General features: G+C 50.5%; 1 protein-coding gene across 4 annotated transcripts in view; it reads left to right on the plus strand.

Annotated features, from left to right (window-relative positions):
• Positions 1-21,782, plus strand: part of PRKCA (protein kinase C alpha) — a 371,195-nt gene that overhangs the window by 260,166 nt on the left and 89,247 nt on the right. For 3 of the 4 annotated variants that reach the window (XM_029212920.1, XM_029212921.1, XM_029212922.1), the window contains 2 exons: positions 4,515-4,626; positions 7,839-7,967. In XM_029212920.1, coding sequence (XP_029068753.1) covers positions 4,515-4,626; positions 7,839-7,967 — 241 coding nt within the window. Of the gene's footprint in view, positions 1-2,959; positions 2,986-4,514; positions 4,627-7,838; positions 7,968-21,782 lie in introns of those variants that run through there. The other variant, XM_029212923.1, reaches the window with a different exon arrangement.

A 21,782-nucleotide genomic window follows, 5' to 3' on the forward strand; every position in this document is an offset into this window, starting at 1 on the left:
CCACGGCAGGCACTGTTTGTGTGATTCACTCAGCAGCTGTGGGGAAGCCCATCTTGGAGCCCGCAGGGCACAGCTCCTGCTTTGGGGTCCTATCTTTCCATCCGGGTTACCAGCATCACCTGGAAGCCATGGCTGACACACCTTTCACTGTCCCAGGCCCCGTGGCTGGTCCTACACTTCGGGGGATCCCTCAGTTGGCCTGTGCCTTGAAATGCTTTTGTTTTGAAAAACTGATCAGAACGTTTTAGAAACAGCACATGCTTCCTACGCTTAGAGAAAAGCAATCTGATTCTACTTTTCAGATCAGTCTTGAGACTCGTTCTCCCAGGACCCCTTCCCATGAGATCCAGTGAGTTACATATTTGATGAACCAACGACAGATGCGCTTTTGACTTAATGTGTCCTGTTTGACTTAATGGTACTTACCCAGCAAATATTACTGTATTCCCTATTCAGTAAACAGAGCATTTAATTCGTAAGTTGTACAATAAAAGTACATGCCTGGGAATTCTGCACGTAAGACCTGGTGAAACTCTCAAGCCTGCCGTTTAGTTCACATCTCTGCAGCAGTGTCCGTGTCCCGGTTTTGCTGACATACCGCGGTCGCTCGTGTAAGATGTTATCAGTGGGGGAAGCAGGGTGAGGAGTGCATGGACGGTCTGTACTTTTCTTGCAGATTCTTGTGAGTCTTCGATTATTGCAAAATAAAAAATGAAAAGTTGGTTGTTTTCTTTTTAAAAGCAAGACAGGATCAAAGAGATCATCTATTCCAGTTGTTTTCAAATTTTTCTTTTAGCAGCAGCCTCCCTCTCCCACCCTCATCCCACGGGACGTCCCGACACCTCTGTCGGGCTCCCCAAAATCCCACGGGGAAGGTCCCAATCCAACCAGCACCCTCGGGGTCCAGATGAGGAAGTTGGGGCCCAAAGAAGTTACTGGCTATTGATGGAAAATCAGAGATCCGGGAAGTTTGATTTTTAGAGCAGTTGCTCTCTGCAAATCTCCACTAAGTCACAGCCCTTCAGCTGACACTGGTTTCTCTTGTCAGACGAGGTGAGATCAGACCAGGAAGAGTATCCGTGCTCCTGAGTTCATTTCTGCGCCGCAGGAGGTGGTCGCGGCCACTCGCCGTGATGCCCAGGCAGGTTGGATGGGCAGGTAGTCTCACAGGCACTGCCCTGGAGGGCGAGTCCAGGGCGGAGGGGAAGGACTCAGGGCCACAGACAGAGTTCTGTGCCTTCTTGCCAACGTGGCCTCCCCTCCAGCCGCCTGTGGGCACCGGAGCCCGTTAGCTTTTTCCTCCCTCCCCTTGCGAGCCCGGGTCCCTGAAGTATTGCTGGGAAACCTTTGACACCTTGGAGTTTATGACGATGGCGTTATCGTTGGAAGTAATCTTCTCTTGCCTTCATCCAGGGATCTTTCAGGTTGCAAAGCCCCTTCTCACATGTTCCCTCACCCTCACCCCCCAGCTAGGACATTGGCAGACTAGCTTTATTTCTGCTTTGTAAATAAATGGCATGACTTTTCCAAGGCTGCTGAGTTTGTATCAAGGTGGAGTCAGAACACAGGTCTCCAGAATCCTGGTAAAGGCCCTTATTATAGGAGAGATGATGGTTTTCATAAAGCTCCCGCACACAGGGATGGTCCGCAAGCAGGTGGTGTGTTTGTGTTGTTATTGCCATTGTTATCGCAGGCACCGTCCTTGGCACAGTTTTAGGGTGTAAAGACTCCAAGAACCTGGTCCTTCTCCAGCCACATCCAGGAGGGGCAGCTGTCTTCCTGTACCTCCAAAGGTGAGAGCCTGAAGATGCCACATGGGCTTGGATGAGTAAGCCTTAGGTCCTCCTGAAAAGTGAAGCAGGTTCCCCGTGTGCCATGTCAACAGAGATCGATGTGACAGCCAACTGGCAGGACAGCTGCCCTGGGACCGCCTCGTGCGTCCAGGCTCCGGGGGCCGTGTGGGAGCTGCCACGCTGGATTTATTTCACGCCGATGGTTGATGCTGTCCTCCTGCAGGGAGAACAGGCTGTCCTTCCCCCTGGCCTCCTTTTTGCCCTCCACATGGTAGGACACAACCTTTACTCTCTGCACTGGGAACTTTTAATTGGTACTGACACCAGCCTGTGCCCTTGACATTTTGCCCAGCATCCTGGGATATTGGGGAAATTGGTGGAAGGCTAAGCCCGCACTTCAGACCACGTTCACAGCTGCTACTGGCCGGAAAAGTTACCTCCCAAGGAAGGTGTGGATTTTTCTCACCCCAAGAGACATTTCCAAAGTAAACCAGTGACCTGTGTCAATCATTTACACACGTAGGCACCTGGCACCCATTAAGCACCTACTAAATATTTGTGGAGGAACCTTCTAAAGCAGTGGTTCTCCGTCTTGTGCACCTGCCAACGTTAGGCTCACCTGCAGGGCGTGTTGAGGCCTCCTCCACCGAGTTTGATTCACTTGGTCTGGGGAAGGGCTAAATGAGTTCATTTCTAACAAGTTTCAGGTGATGCTGGTACCGTGTAGGGACGATACTTTGGAAGCCACGGTCCTAGAGCAGAGATTGGCAGACTTTTTCTGTAAGGGCCAGTTAGTATTTTAGCCTTTGTGGGCCATGCAGGTTCTGTCACTCAATTCTGCCATTGTAGCCACAGGAAATACGTAAATGAATGAGCACGGCTGTGTTCCGTAAAACTTTATTTACAAGAAACAGGTGGTGTTCTCATTTCAAAAAAAATTTGTGTTGCAAATACTAAAATATTTTTTAAAGGTGTTAGGAGCCAGAGCCTCATTCTGGGTGGATTTCTGAAAGCTCTCGGATGGGAACCAGTGTTAAAGCCTCAGCTACGGGTCAGATCCCATCTCTGATGTTCACTGGCCGCAAGACTTCGAAGAACACTACCATCTCTGCAGAATGAGGATGGTGATGATAATAATAATAATAATAATACAGTGACAGATCGGAGGAATGCTAACATTTATCCAGTTTACGTGAGCGTTTGACTTACTCTTCTTCATACTATTTTAATCTGCATGATTAAAATATTCCAGAATTTTTAAATTTCTGTCTTTAAAAAGTAGTCAAAATAATTCATTGGTCGGTATGTGTCTTAGATTTTAGGTTCCAGTGTCACCCAAAAGGTCAGTTATCTTATGAAGTCACGATCACCTTTGGAATTCCCTCACATCACCAGCACCCAGGCTCTTAGAAAGTCAGAAGCCAAGCATATCTTTCTTTGAGTATCTTTGCATTGGAGAAGCCCCAGAGTAAAGGACACATCAAGGACACCCCAGGCTTCCCTTGTCTGTAGTGGAGCTCGTGGTTTCTCCTCCCCATAACCCTGCTCCCCTGGCATCTTCCTTCATTCAGACAGTGGTACCTGCTCGGGCCACAGAGAATGGTTTGGGAGGAGGAATTGAATGAGGAAGGGTTCTCATGTGGCATGTTGAGGATGAAATTGTTTTACCGCTCAAATAGGATGTGTTGATCCTTTAGCTCAGTGCTCTACTTTACGTATTAATAAACAGAGGTGCACGAAGCAGAGGGGCTACTGCTTTACGTGGGTCTTCCCTTCTCAGCCCTTCACTAAGATTGACTTGTTTTGTCTTTATATCAACCACATAAGACAAGTCCTGTTAATTTCCCGGTGTGTAGATGGGGCAGAAAGGATGAGTAATTTGCCCACGGTCATGCCTCTGGGAAGGAAGGGAAGTGGGATTTGAGCACAGGCAGTGTGACCGCAGAGTCCGTGCTCTGTCATTACTACTGTGTGCTAGATGTGATTTTTGCTTCCTTGTCTATAATCTATCTGTAGGTTGAGGAGCAAAACACTCCTTGGAAAAAGGCTGCCTAGTTGTCCCTTCAGCAATCTGCATGGTGCTGGAGGAGGTGAATTGCCACGGGGGCTAGGGGAGGGGCTTCCAGGCGTTTCCAGTGTTCATCTGGTCACACTGACGTTTCCCTCTGCAAATGCATATGCTGCTTTGGAAATGGTGCAGAAGCAGGAAGACGTCCCTGTGGGTTTGGGTGCCTATCTGGTCTTAGAGTATGCTCCTGGAAGCCTCGCCCTAAAGGAAATGGCCCCAAGTCTGCTGAATGGCTCCAGGGTCACTCAGCTCAGCTTCACAGATACACCCTGATTTTGTGCCTGCTACAGCCCACGCTGGGCCCTGGGGATGCGGCAAGACCGCGGTGTCTGAACCGCTCTGCTCACCCTCGGGCACCTTGATGGCTCTGTGTCCAGAAGTGGTAGCTTTGGGAGAAACCCCGCTGTGTGCGGATTACACCCCGGAAAGAGAGGGAACGTGGGCATCCAGTGCCCAGCCCGGAACGGGCAGCCTCTTAAAACACGATGCGGCAGAGGCGCCCCTGCCCATCGCGTGACCTCAGACCACGGTGCACACACAGTCTGGCGCCTGGAGCCTTGCTGTGGAGACGGGAAGGGTGGGCCCGAGGCGGGCCTAGTCCCCAGGTGTGGCCTCCCCGTGAGTGATGCTCAGTGTGCTGCTTCTCCCCTCAGGACCCCAGGAGCAAGCACAAATTCAAGATCCACACCTACGGAAGCCCCACCTTCTGCGATCACTGCGGGTCGCTGCTGTACGGACTCATCCATCAGGGGATGAAGTGTGACAGTAAGTAGGTTTTCTTTTCTTAGCAGACGCTGACGCTCTGCAGCACGCGTCGGGGTTGACAGGGCCCTTCAAGATTTAGTGACTCTTCAGCTCGCCAGTAGAATTCGTTCAGGTATGGACTCTACCGAAAAAGTAGAGGATCTCTCTGCTGTCGAAGTTGTGGTTTATTAAACTACTAAACTGCCTAATTATGAGCCCTCACCCCAAAAGCACCCGATTTAATGAGATTGCTGCTACCCCAGTCCTCCGTGGTGGAGATCTGCAATCGCTGTTGCACGCAGGCCTGTCAAACCCCACAACGAATGCCGTGTGTCCCCACCTCCAGATTCCACATTTGGTTTGGCTTCAAGATCAGCTGAGCATTCGTACTCATTATCTTCCTGGGTCTCTGATTAGTGGGTGGACTGTGGAAAAATCCAGTAGGCTCTCCTTAGCGCTGAAACCACAGCAAAAATAAAAACGGGGAGGGCATCTTACTTTTGAAGCTCACTTGGCCTGTGTGTTTCTGGACAGATCAGATTCCTACCAGGCCAGTTAGAGATGAAACCCCGGAAGACCTCCGTCCTCTCCCCTTCCCCTTTCTGCTCTGTGTGTATCACCACCAAACACCAGGAGGGAAGAAAAACATCTTTTTCTTTCTGTGGAAACTCTTTGCTTTGATTATTGTCATGTAATGAGATTCCCCAGGCTATTTATTTGTTTCAATAAAATTTTATTCTTAGGACATGAAAAGGTACTTACTGAGCCTGTTTTTTTCTCGTAGAAGGGGAAGGGTTATGGGAATATAAGATGTGTCATTCGTTAATGATGGCTTTTAGGGCCCAGAGCCTCATCTGTGTGTCCCGACACGGAGCAAAGACATACGTATGTCGTCTTCCCTCAGTATCCGAGGGGGCTCGGTTCCGGGACCCTCCACGGACGCTCAGCGCCCACAGTCAGTGGATATGGGGGTATGGATTGGGTGGGGGGGGCAGCTGTGGAATAGTTGGAAAGAAATCGTGTCTGAGTGGACCTGTGCAGTTCAGACCCGTGTCACTCAAGGGCCAACTGCACATAAACATCAAGCTCTGTGAACTTTATGGAGTAGACGGATAGCTTCTCAGAACGCAGGGCTGCTTCAACTTCCCGAGCTGTAGAATCTAAGAGCTTCGCGGAAGCTTCGCCATCGGCAAGGCCGGTGGCTTCCTGCATTTAGGGAAACGCTAGGATTCCAAAGACACTGTTTTCAGAGGCTCTGCAAGTGTGGATTCTAAGTGCACTTGTAAATACACTTTTAATGATTTTAAAACTTGGAACAAAAGTGAACCCTCAGCTGTGTTAGGCACTCAGCCTCGGCGAGTTGAAGGCCACCTTGCCGATGGGGCCCTCCCGTTTCTCCTGCTACACCTGCTGCAGAGTCAGCCGAGATCGTGAAGAGCTGCCCGTCCTCTTCTGGGCGAACCAGGATTTGGGGATGCTGTCCAGCTTTAACACAAGACAGGGACAAATGCAGCGCCGAGGCGGGACTGAGTCTTCGCCTCGCACCCCTAACGGCTGGGTGAAAAGTTTGGTTCGCATCAGAGGCCTTTCTCGGTTATCCAGGAACGCCTTTATAGTAAATAAGTGGTATAGATTTGAATTTATTAACCGAGTGTGTGCTAATGCAATGACACTCATCCGGTTTGTAGATTGGGATCCTGCTTAATAACATTTTAGTTGTGAACTGGGTTCTGTTAGTAAAAGTTTTGAAACCCACTGACCTAAACCAGTGTGTTTTGTTTTAAGCTCTTTGCCTTGGAGTCCTAGGGTTTCTGGGGCGGCTGCCTGTGCTCCTTCCTGGGGGATGCAGGAAAATAAGCAGATGGGTGCCAGGACCCAGAGCACCCCCCAGCCAGAGCCACTTCTGCTCGGTGGAAAGAAAGTCAGCAACCACTTGTGCAGGCCTCTTAGTTTGCGGAGTAGGAAAGGGAGTTGGAAAGCCAATGAGCTTCCCAGGGTGTACGATACAAGCCGCGGACGGTAGCGCCGAGACAAAGATACAGCCCAGGGCCCTTTCACCTCCCACGCCCCCCCTGAGGTCCACGTCCTTTCCAGAGGTCTGGCATTTATTCCCTTAAGTTGCACGTTCTGCCCAAGTACTTGAACACGTGATTTGGTCAATGCGGGTCATAGCACAGCTTTCCAAGAGGCTTTGTATTGGCCGGATCAGGGTACGTGATTTTGAACGGTTCCCTTTGGGAATGAATCCACGTTAACTGTGCTTCCCTCGCTGTATCCCGTTTCCTGCTCTCGGTGTTTAATAGTCGTAGCTGAGATCCGCTGTCCGTGATGCCTCTTGCTATTTAGCTCACCACGTTAAAATTAACCACTGAAGGTGAAAGGGGCGGGAAGGCTCAGAAGAGCCTTGTAGCATCCCCTGCAGGGTTCACAAGCGTCCCAGGGCCGCCCCTCCTTCTGGAAACCTGAAGGTACAGGGCCAGTAGAGCTGAAACACCTACACGGTCTTCTGTTTGTGCTCAGTGCACCGGACTCTCTTCAGGGTTCCTTTAGTCCATTACAATAAGACTGATCTTTTTTTAATCCCCCCCCCCCCCCCCCCCCGCCCACGTAATGTCGGCTGGTGAGAAATGGCTTATGCCAGGCGTGTATTTGTTTTACTCAGAATAATATTTAAATATCTGAAGACAGGTTTAACATATCAAGCACAGGTTCTTTTAAAAACAACAACAAACAAAAGCAATGCACTTAAGCCTCCTTGGAAATACGGTTTACTGAGGAAAGGAACATTTTCTGAATTTCCTTTACTCAACCCTGCAAATTCTCAGAAAGGCATAAGAAATTCATCGGCAGAAAGAATCGTCTGTTTAAAATGTGCATGTCATTTGCCTCTGTGTACATAAAATAGTAATTAGTCTGCGCTCTACATGCATTTACCTATGTGGATTTTGTATGCTGTTATGTATTGGAAGCATTCACGGAAGACAGGGGGGTGTCTTGCTTCAGTTAAGACTGAACGAGTATGGATCGAGCATTTTAAGGACGCTGTCACTGTCATGCAGCCTGTGCTGTAAGGGACATCTGCTAACAGTTCTTTATGTCACCAAAAGCATTATAGCAGAGTATCGAGTTAGAGGGTGGCTCATTTTCACTTCTGTTCATGCAGCCAAAACACCGAGGGAGGGATGTTTCCAGGCCACACGCCCAGCCTCACCCTTTGCTTTCTTGACTCACAGCCTGTGATATGAACGTGCACAAGCAGTGCGTGATAAACGTCCCCAGCCTCTGCGGGATGGACCACACGGAGAAGAGGGGCCGGATCTACCTGAAGGCCGAGGTCACCGAGGAAAAGCTCCACGTCACAGGTAAGGCAATCTCGGATGGGTGTGAGGCGTGTGGTGCTCCGTGGACTTCGGATCAAGGGCAGGCCAAGACCCGGGCTGCTCGGACGCAGAGCCACGGGGTCTCATGAACATGCCTCCCGAATCCCCAAATGCTCAGCGTCAGTCAGGGTCACCACGGCCGTGTGGATGAAGTGTTCTGCAGCAGGGCCAGCGGATTGTCCCCCTGGTGATGGGCACACCAGAAGCTACTAAGCAAGATGCCACGGGTGAAGGTGGAACCCGGGCGAGGGCAGGCGATGGCTGATCCAGGTGTTTAAGGGCGTCGGGCTGTGATGACCTGATGGGCCCGCCGTGATGGTAACAGCAGCTGCCTGGAGTATTTACGCCTCCTCTGAGTTGGGTGCGGTGCTGAGAAATCCACACAGATTAATTTATCTGCTTCTCACAACTACTAGATCATTAGCCTCATTTTCCAGAAGAGGAAACCGAGGCACAGAGAAATGGGAACCCTGCAGTGTCTCATAGTAACAGACCCTGTGCTTCTAACCATCACACCACCTGCACCTCACAGACAAGACGGCTGAGGCACCAGAATTCCATGTCCCCAGGCCACGCGCCCCTCCTCGGGGCCGTGTCAGGGTGCGCACTGTCACAGCACAGCTTTTCCTTTGGTTTCCCACCAAATCCACACTCAGCCGAGGGTCCTCAAGGTGACGCCCTCTGTGCTGAGTATGGTTTAAGTCTCAGGTGGCAGCCTCGTTTCCTTGCTCTGGAGGCCTCTCGGGTACCACCCGCACTGTACGCTCCCCTCTCCTGGACCAGGACATTTATTCTCATCAGATCAGCAAACGTACTGTGTTCCCATTTGTATTTAAAAGTGGAAAAACTGACTTAATTTTTTTGTGAATGACAGAAGATGTTATAGGAAAAAAAGACTTGAAGGGTCTGTTTAAGGAAAAAGTGGGGGTGGGGTAGGGGGAGGAGTCCCAGAGAAAGCTCACTTTTGGGAACATCCTCACATTCTTTTTCTTTGGAAAACAATCCAGTTTTCTACCCAGTGCTGTCCTGTCAGGTAAGAATTCAGGGAACATCAAACAGGGTTTTGAGGTGTTGCGAGGAGAGGGTCCACACACCTTGTGGCTGGGTAACCTGATGAAACGAACCACACACAGCTAATGGTCAGAATGGGACTGTGCATAAAATCCCCGTCACAGACACAGGACCCCTGGTGCCTTTGTGTTTCAGAGAAGTTCCTTGATTTTCTCAAAACCATCCTGCCTGCCCCCTTGCGCTTGGGGCTGCGGTTCTCGCCTGCGTTCCCTTTGATTGGACAGATGCTGCACCGTCACAGCCCCAGGCTTATTTCTCTCTCTTTTTTACTACGGCTCCCTCATTATCAAAGTCCTGTCCTGGGGGCAGGGAGCATGCGTTTTCAGAGAAAATTACCATAAAACAGAGACTGAGTAAAAGTGGTGAGGGATCGCAGCAGAATGCCTGTTGGCTGAACAGCGCCGTGCTTCTCCCAGGCTTTACAGCGACCCACGGCCATGGTGATGTGGTGGACACACAGGGGACAGTCGGAGCTCAGCCGGGAGGGTCCCAGCTCCCTGAGGGCTGGACTGCCTGGCAGGGATTTCAGCGTTCAGCTCGCACTCCTTTGCTTCTGAGTACAAAACAGACTGTGCGTGCTAGACCGGCCCGTGCCTTCTCCATGCGGCGCTGTCTGAGTGTTCCAGGCTCTTCTGTGAGCCTCAAGAGCCTTGCAGGTGTGAAACTGCACAGAGGGGCACAGATGTGCTGTCTGGGGTGGCACACGGTACGAGAGAAAGACCCACCTTGCAGGGGACGGACAGCCAGGTGTATCCTCCTGGGACTCCTATGCTAATCACTCCAACATTGCCAAGAGTTGAACTTGACTCACAACTGTGGAATCATCTTAGGGGAAGACACCCTCCCTGAGTTGGAGACTTTTCATGCATGAAAGCCAACCAGTGTAACCTATGGCTGCAATCTAGGTCATGTCTCGAGAGCGAGTCTGCACGTTTGTGCAGAGACCATGAACTCAGCAATGCTTTTCCGTAGCAGCAGCAGCGGCAGCTCTCAGTGACTGAGCACTTCCCACGAAAGGGCCACCTTCGAAGCACTTTACATAATTGACTTATTTAAACCTGTGCGGAAGTTTATTATCCTTATAGATGAAGAAACCAAGGCACAAAGAAATTAAATAACTTGCCCAAAGTCACACAGATGGTCACTTTAATGGTTACATATTCAACTGATAGAAGTAGAGATATTTTAATGACAGTACCAGTAGGAACTGGAATCTTATCTTAGTTCAGGCTGCTATAATAAATACCATGGACTGAATTTCTCTTGGTTCTGGAGGCCGGGAAGTTCAAGATCAAGGTGCCACCAGTTTGGTTTCTGGAGAGAAATCTCCTCCTGGCTTGCAGGGGCTGCCTTCTGGCTGTGTCTTCACTTGGGGGTGGGGGGCAGAGAGAGAAAGAGAGACAGAGACAGAGAGACAGAGAGAGACAGAGAGAGAGACAGAGACAGAGAGAGAGAGAGAGAGAGAGTCTGGGAGTGGGAAGAGGGAGGAAGGAAGCAAACTCAGTGGTGTCTCCTAAGGGCACTGATCCCATCCTGAGGGCCTCACCCTCATGACCTCATCGCCTCCCAAGGCCCCACCTCCTGTACCATCACCGTAGGAGGTTAGGGCTTCCACATACAAACTTGGAGGCACAAACATTCAGTCCACAGCAAATCTAACTTAAAAATACAGTAGTTATTTGTGTGCAGGAAATTCAGTCCTAAATATAGACATCCAAACTAAAGGAAATAACCCGTTAGTAATCATTTCCTTAAGACTTTTAGAGTAATTTTAGATTTTCAGAATCAGAATTAGCCTGGCTTCAAGGAGAACAGAAATATAAACAATAAACCATAACGAGTAGAGCTTATGGTACAAAAAAAGTCACAAAAGTAACACAGAGGGCTTCCCTGGTGGCGCAGTGGTTGAGAGTCCGCCTGCCGATGCAGGGGACACGGGTTCATGCCCCGGTCCGGGAGGATCCCACATGCCGCGGAGTGGCTGGGCCCATGAGCCATGGCCGCTGAGCCTGCGCATCTGGAGCCTGTGCTCCACAATGGGAGAGGCCACAACAGTGAGAGGCCCGCGTACCGCAAAAAAAAAAAGTAACACAGAGTTCCCTACACCTTTCACCCAGCAGCCCCTGATAGTCACGTCCTTACGTAACCATACTTTAGGCATCAATGTAGTCACATTTTTAAATAGTACCCGATAAATTTGTGAACAATAGGTACCTATGTTAGTCACTAGAAATTGTTTTAAAGAGTCAAAGAGAGGACCTCAGGCTTCCTTATTCCAGTATAAAAGGCCGGCGAGGAACACAGGGCAGGGCCCCTCCCTCGTGGTACCTAACACCCCTCCCACATCACCTGCCTGTTCCCCTCCTCACCCAGCGGGTCTGGCACTTGCATGTGGGTGTCTGGACAGACGGTTTCCATAGCAACAGCTGCCATTGACCGAGTCCTTGCCGTGTACGTACTGCTGTCCACAGGACCGGACCTTTCCCCATGCCGAGTGCTTTCATAGTCATTGTTTCCCTGACCCCTCAAGAATTATACCACAGCGTACTGTTCTTGCCCTCACTTTCAAGATGAGCAAAGGAGCTAACGTGGTGGGGGAAGGAAATTGCTCCGAGTTACGAGGCGGAAAGTGAAGAGACGCGGCCTGAGCCCTGTCTGACCCCTGCACCCCAATACTGTCAGTCTCCCAGGTCTCTCTTGCTAATTAAAGAGGCTCCTCTGGATGAATAGCAAACCCATAAATAGTTTCTAAACCCACGCTCGACACCCCACAGCTTCTCTGAGGTGACAGAAGGTCTAAACGTGGGACTTAGGACCAGGGGAGAAAAGTGTAACATGTGGAGGAATTAAAGAACAAACCAAGTCTACGTATAATTAAATGCTCAGTTACGTGGGTGCCAGACAGTCACATGGGAGGTGCTGGGGCGTACGGCGTGGGGAGGGAAGGACCCCGCGGAGGAAGAGGCTGAAGGACTGTAGGTGTTTGAGAGGCCAGAGGGAAGAGACCTGCAGCTGATGGCTGAGATGGGGTAGAGGAATTAGCCGGCCTTAACGGGAACACACATATAAACAGTAAACCATCACGAGCAGGGCTTATGATACCAATGCAAGTAATTTCTTGGAAAATGCACTTAAACCCGAAGTACCTGTGTTAATTGTTAGATTGGCTCCATTTCCGTTTGACCTGTGCAGAATCACTCAAATTGAAAAGAATTCCCAAAGTAAAGTAGAAATTCCCAGCGGACTCCTGGGATGGAATCACCCTTTTGAAATCAGAGATCAGTTTCCTTTCGAGATTGGTACGGTATTTCTGGGAAAGGCCTCCGCTTTTGTGGTGTATTTTTATTTTTTGCCTTTGGGCAGTGGTGCTGATGTTATCTGAACAGTGTCATTATTTTTTTTTCGTTCAGTATGCGATTTTAATAGGTTTCCTACATTCTTGTGTACTTTTTATCTGGTTTGGAGGAGTGGTATGAATTCAGCAATACCACTCGTGGGAACGAATTTTCAATTTAATGTTGTAAGTAGACGGGAAGACCATCGTACGCTTTGCAGCTGCTTCGGGAGCGCACCTCCTCCCCACACAGACGACCCTGCAGAAGAGTCTGATTTTCTCAGCTACTTTGGGTTGATAAGTTATGGAGATGAACTGCTAAATGGAGTTCCAGGGTTGGGGGGCACTTCCTGCAGGTCCCAGCAGCCTACAGATCGCGTCCTGTGTCTCTCTTCTAGCTCTGTGTCGGGACTTTGCCCTCATGCGGTTGTTGGTTTAAAGAATACTGCTCCCTCTGTGTGTTCTTCCACCTTTTAATAGCGTCATTGGGGTGGAGTCAAGGCGGGGAGACAGCTTTGCATAATAATCATTCATTCTTTGATCCGACTGTGTGTTATGCATTTATAAGCTGTGTGTCAGGCTCTCTGCGAGGCCCTGGGGGTGCTAAGATAAGGAAGACATAGTCATTATGGGGAGAGGACACTTCAAGGAAAGATGCTGGGCCGCGGAAGTGCTTGGTGTGTTCAGGAAGCTCGACCCGGTCCAGGATTTCAGGGATTTTGAGTGCGCCGTGGGGAAAGCTGGGGGCAAACTTCTCTCCATTCTCAAGGGGTTAGGGCTACAGTCATCACAGTTTACAGATTGCACGGGTCTTAGGAGTCACGGGGTAGTAGCTCCCAGTTAAATACTTCTTTCTCAAGCAGGAGCATTTACAGTTCCGGGTGGCTGTGTTTTCAGCAAGGACAGAGCATCACCCTCCCACCCTGAACTCCAGGCGTGACCCCGAGGTTCGCTGTGACCCTCGACTTTCTTTGTCGATTCCGGGACAGGAGGCGTGGCAGGCGGCCCATCGGTCACCTGAGAGCTTTGCTCAGATGCCCTCCCGGCCCCCCCCGCCCCCCGCAGGAAGGCCTGGGAGTGTAATAACCTGTTTGGGGCTGCCAGCAAGGAGCAGTTGGACCAAGCCGCCTGCAGAACGGGAAAGGTATTAGTTGGAGGTCATTTCTATTAAATAAAAGCTTGGCTGTGGGAATCAGATCCAGCTCAACGGCACAAAAGGTGACGCAGCTGTTGTGGCTGGTCCTTCGCTTTGGGATAGAGAGGGGTCCTCAGGCAGCTGCTTCCCCTCAAGTATATCCAGATTGTCCATTACCGGTGATGCTACCTTTGATCACCTGGTTAAGGTATTTTCATCAGATCCCTCCACTGCAAAGGTACCTTCTTTAAACTCATAATTAATGAGGGGGCTGGATGTTGTACTTGGAGACCAGCAACTTTTTGTCCCATGGTTTTGGCAGCCGTGGTCGAGCCTTAATCAGTTATTATACTGACGGTTGCAAAATGGTGATTTTCTAGTTCTGTAATTGCTTCAACGTTCAGTAGCCGGCATTCATCTGAAAGAAAAGCTTTCCCTTTATGTCCCCCTACGGTTTTGTTAAGTAGCAATTTGAGGTCACTGTTTCTTTTTTTAGTGTCTTTTTAAAATGTTCAAATTGTTCAAAATATGGCCAGCGGGAGCCCCTTCGTGCTGGCTCTGCGTCCCCTTGACATGACCCGTCCATTTTTTCAGTGCTTCCTTTCTTTCTGGAGCCTCCTTTCTCTGAGGAACACTGGAGTTTTTTTTAAATGGGAATGATGATAAGAATCCAAAGTCGGGGTTCTGGGGGTGCTTGGGGCTCCCAGGGTGCTACTGCCTCTAAGCGCTTCCAGTAGACAGAGGCAGGTTTTTTTCTTATGACCTCCCACTGCTGCCTCTGGCTCTGATCCTGGACCGGAGTTCTTCTCCACCTTTCCCAGTCCTCACTGATTCTCCATCCTCCCTCAGTAAGACCCCTGGTCCCCAGTGATGTCAGCATGCCCATTTGTTTGCCCTACCCCACATCACGTGCAGCAGTTTCGGAATCAGTATAGCAACACCTCTACCAAGAACGAGCCTACTCCATAAAGCTCAAGAATTTATTGCCGTTTTAAATAAAGCCTCAGGCGATGCCCCGTCGAGGGTATGTAGTCAGAATGCTGGTACCTGGACTAAATGTTTTCCTGTGTAGCCATGTTGCCCGTTTGGTACGTGGCACCTTCCCGGTCATACTCAGCCTCCTCCATGATGTGGCAAACCGAAAGGACGCTGCTCCTGACGGGATGTAATAGAAAGTACACAGTGTCATGCGCCCGTCCAGTATTGGAGCCAAAACTGTATTACCCGAATCTAATGAGGGGAAAAAAAAACTAGACAAATCCAGATATTGGGACATTCTGCTTGGTAACCGACTGGGACTTTTCAAAAATGTTATTATTGTGAAAAACAAAAACCGTCAAGGGGACTGTTCTTGACTAAAGGAAACTAAAGAGACCTGATAATCGAGCACAATCTGTGACCCAAGAAAATAACAATTCTAAAGGACGTCCGGGGAGCAGGGCAGAAATCCGGGTCTGGACCGCCCTGTAGATAGTGGTTTTGGATCCACACGACGTTTCAGGGTGGTCGTGGCAACGTGGCTATGGGGGAGATGCTGAAATAGTTGAGGGGCGATTTTCCCTGACGCCTGAAACTCACTTCCAAATGGTTCAGCAAACACAAAACGCTGAAAGTACGTGTGAAATACACGCACACACACAAAACCTGTGTGGCGAATGTTAATCACTAGTGAAAATTTTCAAATCAACCAAACCTCCAAACAGTTGAGCTCTGTTAGGTTGGAGCTTCCTGTTCTGGTGGGTACAGCCCTTAAACGCCCTCTGTAGAAATCCCTGTGGGCTGGAAGGAAGCCCCAGATGAACCAACCTCCGAGCTCCTGACGGGGATGCCAGTAGCCAGCTGGTCGGAACACGGTGAGCCGCTGTGGGAAAGGGGGACGTAGTGCACACCACGGGAGCCGCGGGTGCTGCCGGAGGGCCTGGGTCCTATGAGAGGAGAAACCAGCGCTTGTTGAGCCCCTTCCACGTCCCAAGCCCTGGTTGGATGCTTTCCTGTTATCACGGCGACCCCTCCGGAAGAGTGCTCTCATCCTTGTCGTCATTCTGTCCCACAGACACAGGCTGCGAGAGCTTGTGTGACCTGCCCGGGTTCCCCGGCTGCTGAATGGAGGCCATCCTGACGCTGGTGCCCAGGCCCACGCCTCCCACCCCCTTACCCTGCTGGCTCCTGGCTCTGGCCGAGGGCAGATGTGTGCCCGTCGCAACTCCCTCCCCTTACTACAGATAGGCCCACACCGTGTGGCTGCAGTGTTGGCCATTTCGTGTTTCCATCCTCCAGTGAACAGGTGAGGCCACCCTGAGCTGGCCCTTGGCACTGTCGTCATGACCCCCAGAACCCCCTTTTCCAGGGTTTAGATAACAGCTGGCGATAAAAATGGCAACAGGGAACCCAGCCGAACTCCTCCCTGCCTCAGGGTGGAGACCTGAAATGGGCAAGAAGGATGGAAACGAACACCCGTCAAGATGTGTGCCGACCGATCGTGCAGGAGTGGGCCAGATGCGACGGCTGTGTCCTTTCTCAGCCTGCCTCGCCGTCGCGGCCTCACCCTTGCTCTCGAATTCTCGGTCTTGGAAGAAGCCATCTCTAGCTTGGCCGGGGCTTAACATCCAGGCACAGCCTTTGCAAAAGAAAACAGGAACTGCCTTGGAGCTAAAAGCACCTAGCAGCATGCTTGTCCCAGAGGAGTGCTTGCACACTGCCACATTCAGATGCATGGGCTTCCAGCTGACCACTGGTGTGTTTTCTTTTCTTTTCTTTTTTTTTTTTTTTTTGCGGTACGCGGGCCTCTCACTGCTGTGGCCTCTCCCATTGCGGAGCACAGGCTCCCGACACACAGGCTCAGCGGCCACGGCTCACGGGCCCAGCCGCTCCGCGGCATGTGGGATCTTCCTGGACCGGGGCACGAACCTGCGTCCCCTGCATCGGCAGGCGGACTCTCAACCACTGCGCCACCGGGGAAGCCCTGGTGTGTTTTCCATGGATTTATCTACTCTGTCTTCTTCCTTGGTTGGCCATTCCTAAATATCAAGTGCCGTACGTCTGTGTGACCCCTTCAGCAGCCGGTACCTTGCCTGCCTCTGCAGTCTGGTCCCTCCCGTGCCCCGCCCACACCTTGGCACTCCGCATTCGCATCGTGAAGAAAAGCTACGTGCCGTTTCCCCAGGGGGCAGGCTGGTTCCCACCTGCTCATCTTTGCTTGTGCTGTTTACCCTGCTCCATCAGGAGTATTGTTTAACCCTCAGCCCCAGTTCCCTTCATGAAGCCCCTCCTACCATTCTGTGCCCCGCCTACAATGGCCCAGTTTCTCCCACGCCCTTTCTAACATTTATTTTGTGGCTTTATGTTTGTCTGCCTGCTGATCTCTTGCTACCAGACCATTAGCCCTTTGAGGTCCGAGACGGCGTCTTATCTACTGCACCCAGTGCCCTGAATTTGTGTCTAAGAGGTGGGCGTTGAGCAGAGGGTGACGATGTTAGAAGAACCCAGCGAGCACAGCGTAAGAAAGACCCAGCTTTATACTGTGCTGCTACCTCCCAAATCCGAAGCAACTCTTCCCATTTTAGCCCTGTATCTGGATCACATGGAAATGATCCTGTTCTAGCCAAATTATTAAAGCCGCGTGACCCTTGGGATCCTTCAGAGAGACACACATCCACCAAGAAAGAGGTTGCACGTTCTCCAAGGGACGTGTCATCGTTGGCGTCCTGACCTGTCTGTGGCAGAGCTGTCAGGTGTGTCCCAACTAGCAGCGTGTCTTCCTGTGGATTGTCCCTCGTGCAGGGCTCTCTGCGCAGTGACCTGTGGATTGTCCCTCGTGCGGGGCTCTCTGCGCAGTGACCTGTGGATTGTCCCTCGTGCGGGGCTCTCTGCGCAGTGACCTGTGGATTGTCCCTCGTGCGGGGCTCTCTGCGCAGTGACTGGAACATAGCTTTCTGTACTGAGTGCACTGGGTGCTTGTGGGAAGCAGCAAGACCAGGATGAGGGGCAAAGGGTCGCCAGTGTCATTTCCTGAAGGCAAGAGCACCCTGGTCTCCAAGCTCAGTGACATGGCTTCTTTCTCCTGCTTGTAAACTGTGGTGGTTTAGCTGTGGATGGCAAGTCCCCTCCCCATTGCATCCTTGCCAGAGCACTTAGATCTCAAATGCCCACCTCCTAAAACCTCACGGGGAACGGAATCTTCACCCCGTGCCGGGTCTCTGGCCTGAGGGTCCTGCCACTGTATGTCTGCCCGTTGAATCTCTCTCCGCCTGGCGGTCTTGTCGAGTCGGTGGTGGCCCAGTGGTGTACGAACAGCTTGCTTATTTCACCAGATTAAGTTTTACATCCAAGATACTTGGCCCCCAGTCCTGCCTCTTTCGGAAATTAATTTAGTCTCACGTTAGGTTTGATGCACGTGGTCGCCTTGGGAAGGTCTGAAGTGTTGACAGATGGGCTCAGTCGGAGAAAGATCCCAAAGGTAATAAGAACTTCCAGATTCTTTTAAAACTGGGGGTGAGGTGATAAGAGGCTTTTCCAGGTGAAAATTTCTTAGCCCCGACGTGGGACGTTTAATTAATGTTTATCTTCAGCTTTGTATTCTCAGATTCAAGACCGTGGTAGAGCACGAGACAGAGGGCCGAGGGGAATGGCTTGTTGTTATGCTGTCTTTCTCTCTGAGGACCGTCGTCTTCCAGAAGCAAATACTAATACCAGTCCCCCGTTGGCCCGAGGCCTCCAGTAGCCCCTGACGAGTATGCCCCTAAGAGAGTCAGCTCTGAGCCCATCTCTGGTGACCAGGAGTGTAGGGGAGAGTTGTTGGTCTGGGACAGTTGAACCCTTTCCCTGCCGGCTAAGCAGGTGTCACACATGATGCTCAGCCATCGCATTCCTGGTGGGGAAGCCTAGCAAAGGCCACGCCCCCTGCGAAGATGGGGCTCCCTCAGCGGAGCCAGCAAGAGCACATCCTGCCCATAACCTCACATAAAGCTGATAGAAAGAAGGTTGGTTTCATTGGGCCTTGTCTCTTGAGGGTTTGGCTACTTCAGGGTGGGGAAAAAAAAAAGAGAACCAGCAAACATTTTTGTCTTTGTCTGCCACGCTGATGTGAATGCTTATGATCTTATTAGCAACTGCCTGGGAGCCAGGCCTGATGTAATTTAATTTAATCTCCTCGGTTATTTTCAGTTCAGCTCAGTCTGTTTTCAGCACGGATGAGGAGAAGTCATCAGGTGGAGGGGGGCAGCCGAGGGAGGGGCAGGAGGAGGTACCTTCCACCACCACCCCCAGTTACTCAAGTTCCCCCCCTCAGTTACTCAGGCTTAAGCCTCCCTTCGTGGAGACGGGTCCCCATACCAAGTTCTGGTTCCCACCAAGTTCCTCTTGGGTCTCATCACCTTGTTCCTCTGAGTAAAGAAATGTTCTGTCAGCCCGGGGAGAGGCGCGGCACAGAGGAGATGGTAATTATGCAGCCAGAAATGCACATGGGACAGTTCTCTCTGGTGCCAGCAGCGAGCCCAGGAATGACACCGTCCCCTCTCTCCTTCTAGCTACCTGCGCTTACCGATGTGTTGCTGTAGCTCTTTCTCTTTGCGGTACTTTGATGCTCTGCGATTGGAAATTTGGGAGGCGGGATGCCAGGGTTCTCCCAGTTTGATGGGTTTCGTCTCAGTCCCTGTGTTAGACAGAAGCTCCCTCCTCCGCGCCAGGTGCACAAAGCCCGATGCTGCTCCGTACGCAGCCCGCCACACCCACCCCAGATGCCAGCGTCCGGTTCCCTGAGAGTGGAGCCTGCGCGCGGCTTGTGAGTGAGCGCTTCAGGGTGATTCTCATGCACAGTAACGCTGGGAGACCGCGGCCCTGTGTGTTTCTAGTCTCGGAGTAGATTCCATTTTCTTATAACAAAGCAGGGGTTGGGGGTGGGATGAATTGGGAGATCGGGATTGACATAGATACACTAATATATATAAAATAGATAACTAATAAGAACCTGCCGTACAGCACGGGAACTCCACTTCGCTGTACGGTAGAAACTAACACAACATTGTAAAACAGTTCTACCCCGATAAAAAACAATTTTTAAGTGCAATGTTGAGACGGTAAAACAGTTTAAGGAAACGTCAGTTGATTTGTCCAACTGCTCTGTTTCTAGATCCTGAGACATTTTCATTTTTATTACTTTTCAATAGAGAAAAATTTCTCCGTCAAACTGAACAGCTGAAGTTTTGAAAAGGGCAGAGAAAGGCTTTTCTCCAATTTCGAGTGCAGTCAGCAACACAAGAGGTTGAAACGGTCAGCTGGCAAAGTATACAGGCCCAGGGAGGTGTACTGCAAAATCAGGAAAGTAACAGGAAAATAAAAAATAAGTAAATAAACCAAAAAACCAAAAAACGATGCCCGCATGTTTGGGATGGGGTTGGGGGGCGGGGAGTTATTAGGATCAGAGCCCTCCACTCCCCAAACAGACGCACATGTGGAAACGCAGCAGGGTCTAAAGGCAGGAGCGAGTGCTGGGAGGAGGGTAGCTGCTGATTCTGGCCTTTCGTCCTAAGGCTCCACGGCTCACCCAGAGGCGGCCCCGCCCCAGCCCCTGGAGGCCAATTCCAGGGTAGTCCTGACTGACTAATACACCAGGATGCCAGTTAATTTACAGTGTCCATGTGTCTGTCGGCTTGATCAGAGCAATCTCTCCAGTGTAGTCAAGATACCCAGAAGGCAACTTGTAATGAACCCGTTTTATTGATTCGCCGTGTGAAACACTGTCCCGTAGACTGTGAACGGCAGAAACCCCCTGGGGAGGTGCCTTCTTTCCCAGTAGACAGACGTCAGGGGGCTCAGGACACTGCCAAGTGAACGTGGAATTATAACAAGGGAACTGGGTAAATGTTTCATGGCATCGGGCTGAGATTTAACATTTATCTCAGGACAGAGGCAGCTGTGCTCCTGGGGCCAGAGGCCCTTGAGGTTGAATAGACGCTTCTCTGTGCGCCTTTTCGCAGGCATCCCTGGCGTTTGCCTCAGCACCTTGGCTTTCTCTGTCTTACTTGAACGTATTCATGCTGGACAGCGGCCGGTCTTACACGTCTGGGAACCTTCTGTCTTCTCAGGGGACTTTGCCAAGCTCTCCTCTGATCCAGTGTTGAAAGAGCCTGGGGTTCGTTGATATCCAAAGATGACCTGTGCTTCCCTCAGCGCTTTGTTTCTGAGGGACAAGAAATCACTTCATTTTAGCTCCGAAATTCTACAAGTCCCTTTATCCTAATTCTTCGCAGAATTATCTTCCCCCAGTCTGATTCTGTCTTTCTAGATGATCTGTATGAAGTACCTCCGAGTAGTAGAGGAGGAGTGTTGAGCTCGACTTCAGACCTGTGGCCGCACCTGCAGCCTCACTCCCAGCCCTTCCCCACCCCAGCTCTCGGGGGTCAGGGGAGCCTCCAAAACTATGTGCAGAATTTTGTATCTGCATTCTGGGAGGGAGAGCGGCCACAGCTGTCATCTTCCCCATGGTGTCCTGTGACCCCCCCCCCCATATTTAGGAATGATTTCCAGGATGAAGGACAATGAGAAAGAAGCATCACTTAAAGAGTTTGGAGAAACAAAGTTTTCCCCCCAAATTTTTCACCCAGCCAAACTGCCGTTCATAGCACATATTCTCATCTATGCGAGGGCTCAGAAGATACACCACCCACGTGCCTCTCTTGAAAACAAGTTATTTAAAGCCCAGCTAAAGAGGACTGCAAGATGAGGGGGAAGCAAAATTTCAAGTTCCGGAACAGGAAGGTCACAATACATAAGGATAAAGCAGTAGCATTAAAATCGGCTGGACATCTTGATGTGAAAAATACGAAAAACTATAAATCATATAAAAATCATAACAATGATTAGGAATCCCAAAATCTAGACAATTTTATGGTAACAAAGATGGAAAATGGGATGGGTGGTGATACGTGAGGGATGAGGTAGTAGAACGTAGCACGCACAAGTCTTCAGACACGGGAGGGAGGTGGGCGGAAGATCCTGTCTTACTCTTTGACAGTCAGAGAAATGTAGAATTTTTTAAATGGGGCTGAATTTTTAAGACGGTCATCAGTAGAATTAAAGCAAGATTTATAGTTTCTAAAATTTCTGGAAACGATTAAGGCAAACGAAGCACCGTATAACAGAGGACTGAAAACAACAAATAAGGAGGCGAAAGAGTGATCGATAACAAAAGTGGGCAGAGGCCGTTCAGAATCGAGTTTAAGAATGTGCTGGAATCCCCCTCTCCCCACTAGCTGGTAAC

The sequence above is a fragment of the Monodon monoceros genome, unplaced genomic scaffold (assembly GCF_005190385.1).
Source record: "Monodon monoceros isolate NGI ecotype Baffin Bay Population unplaced genomic scaffold, NGI_Narwhal_1 Super_Scaffold_9, whole genome shotgun sequence".
NCBI lineage: Eukaryota > Metazoa > Chordata > Mammalia > Artiodactyla > Monodontidae > Monodon > Monodon monoceros.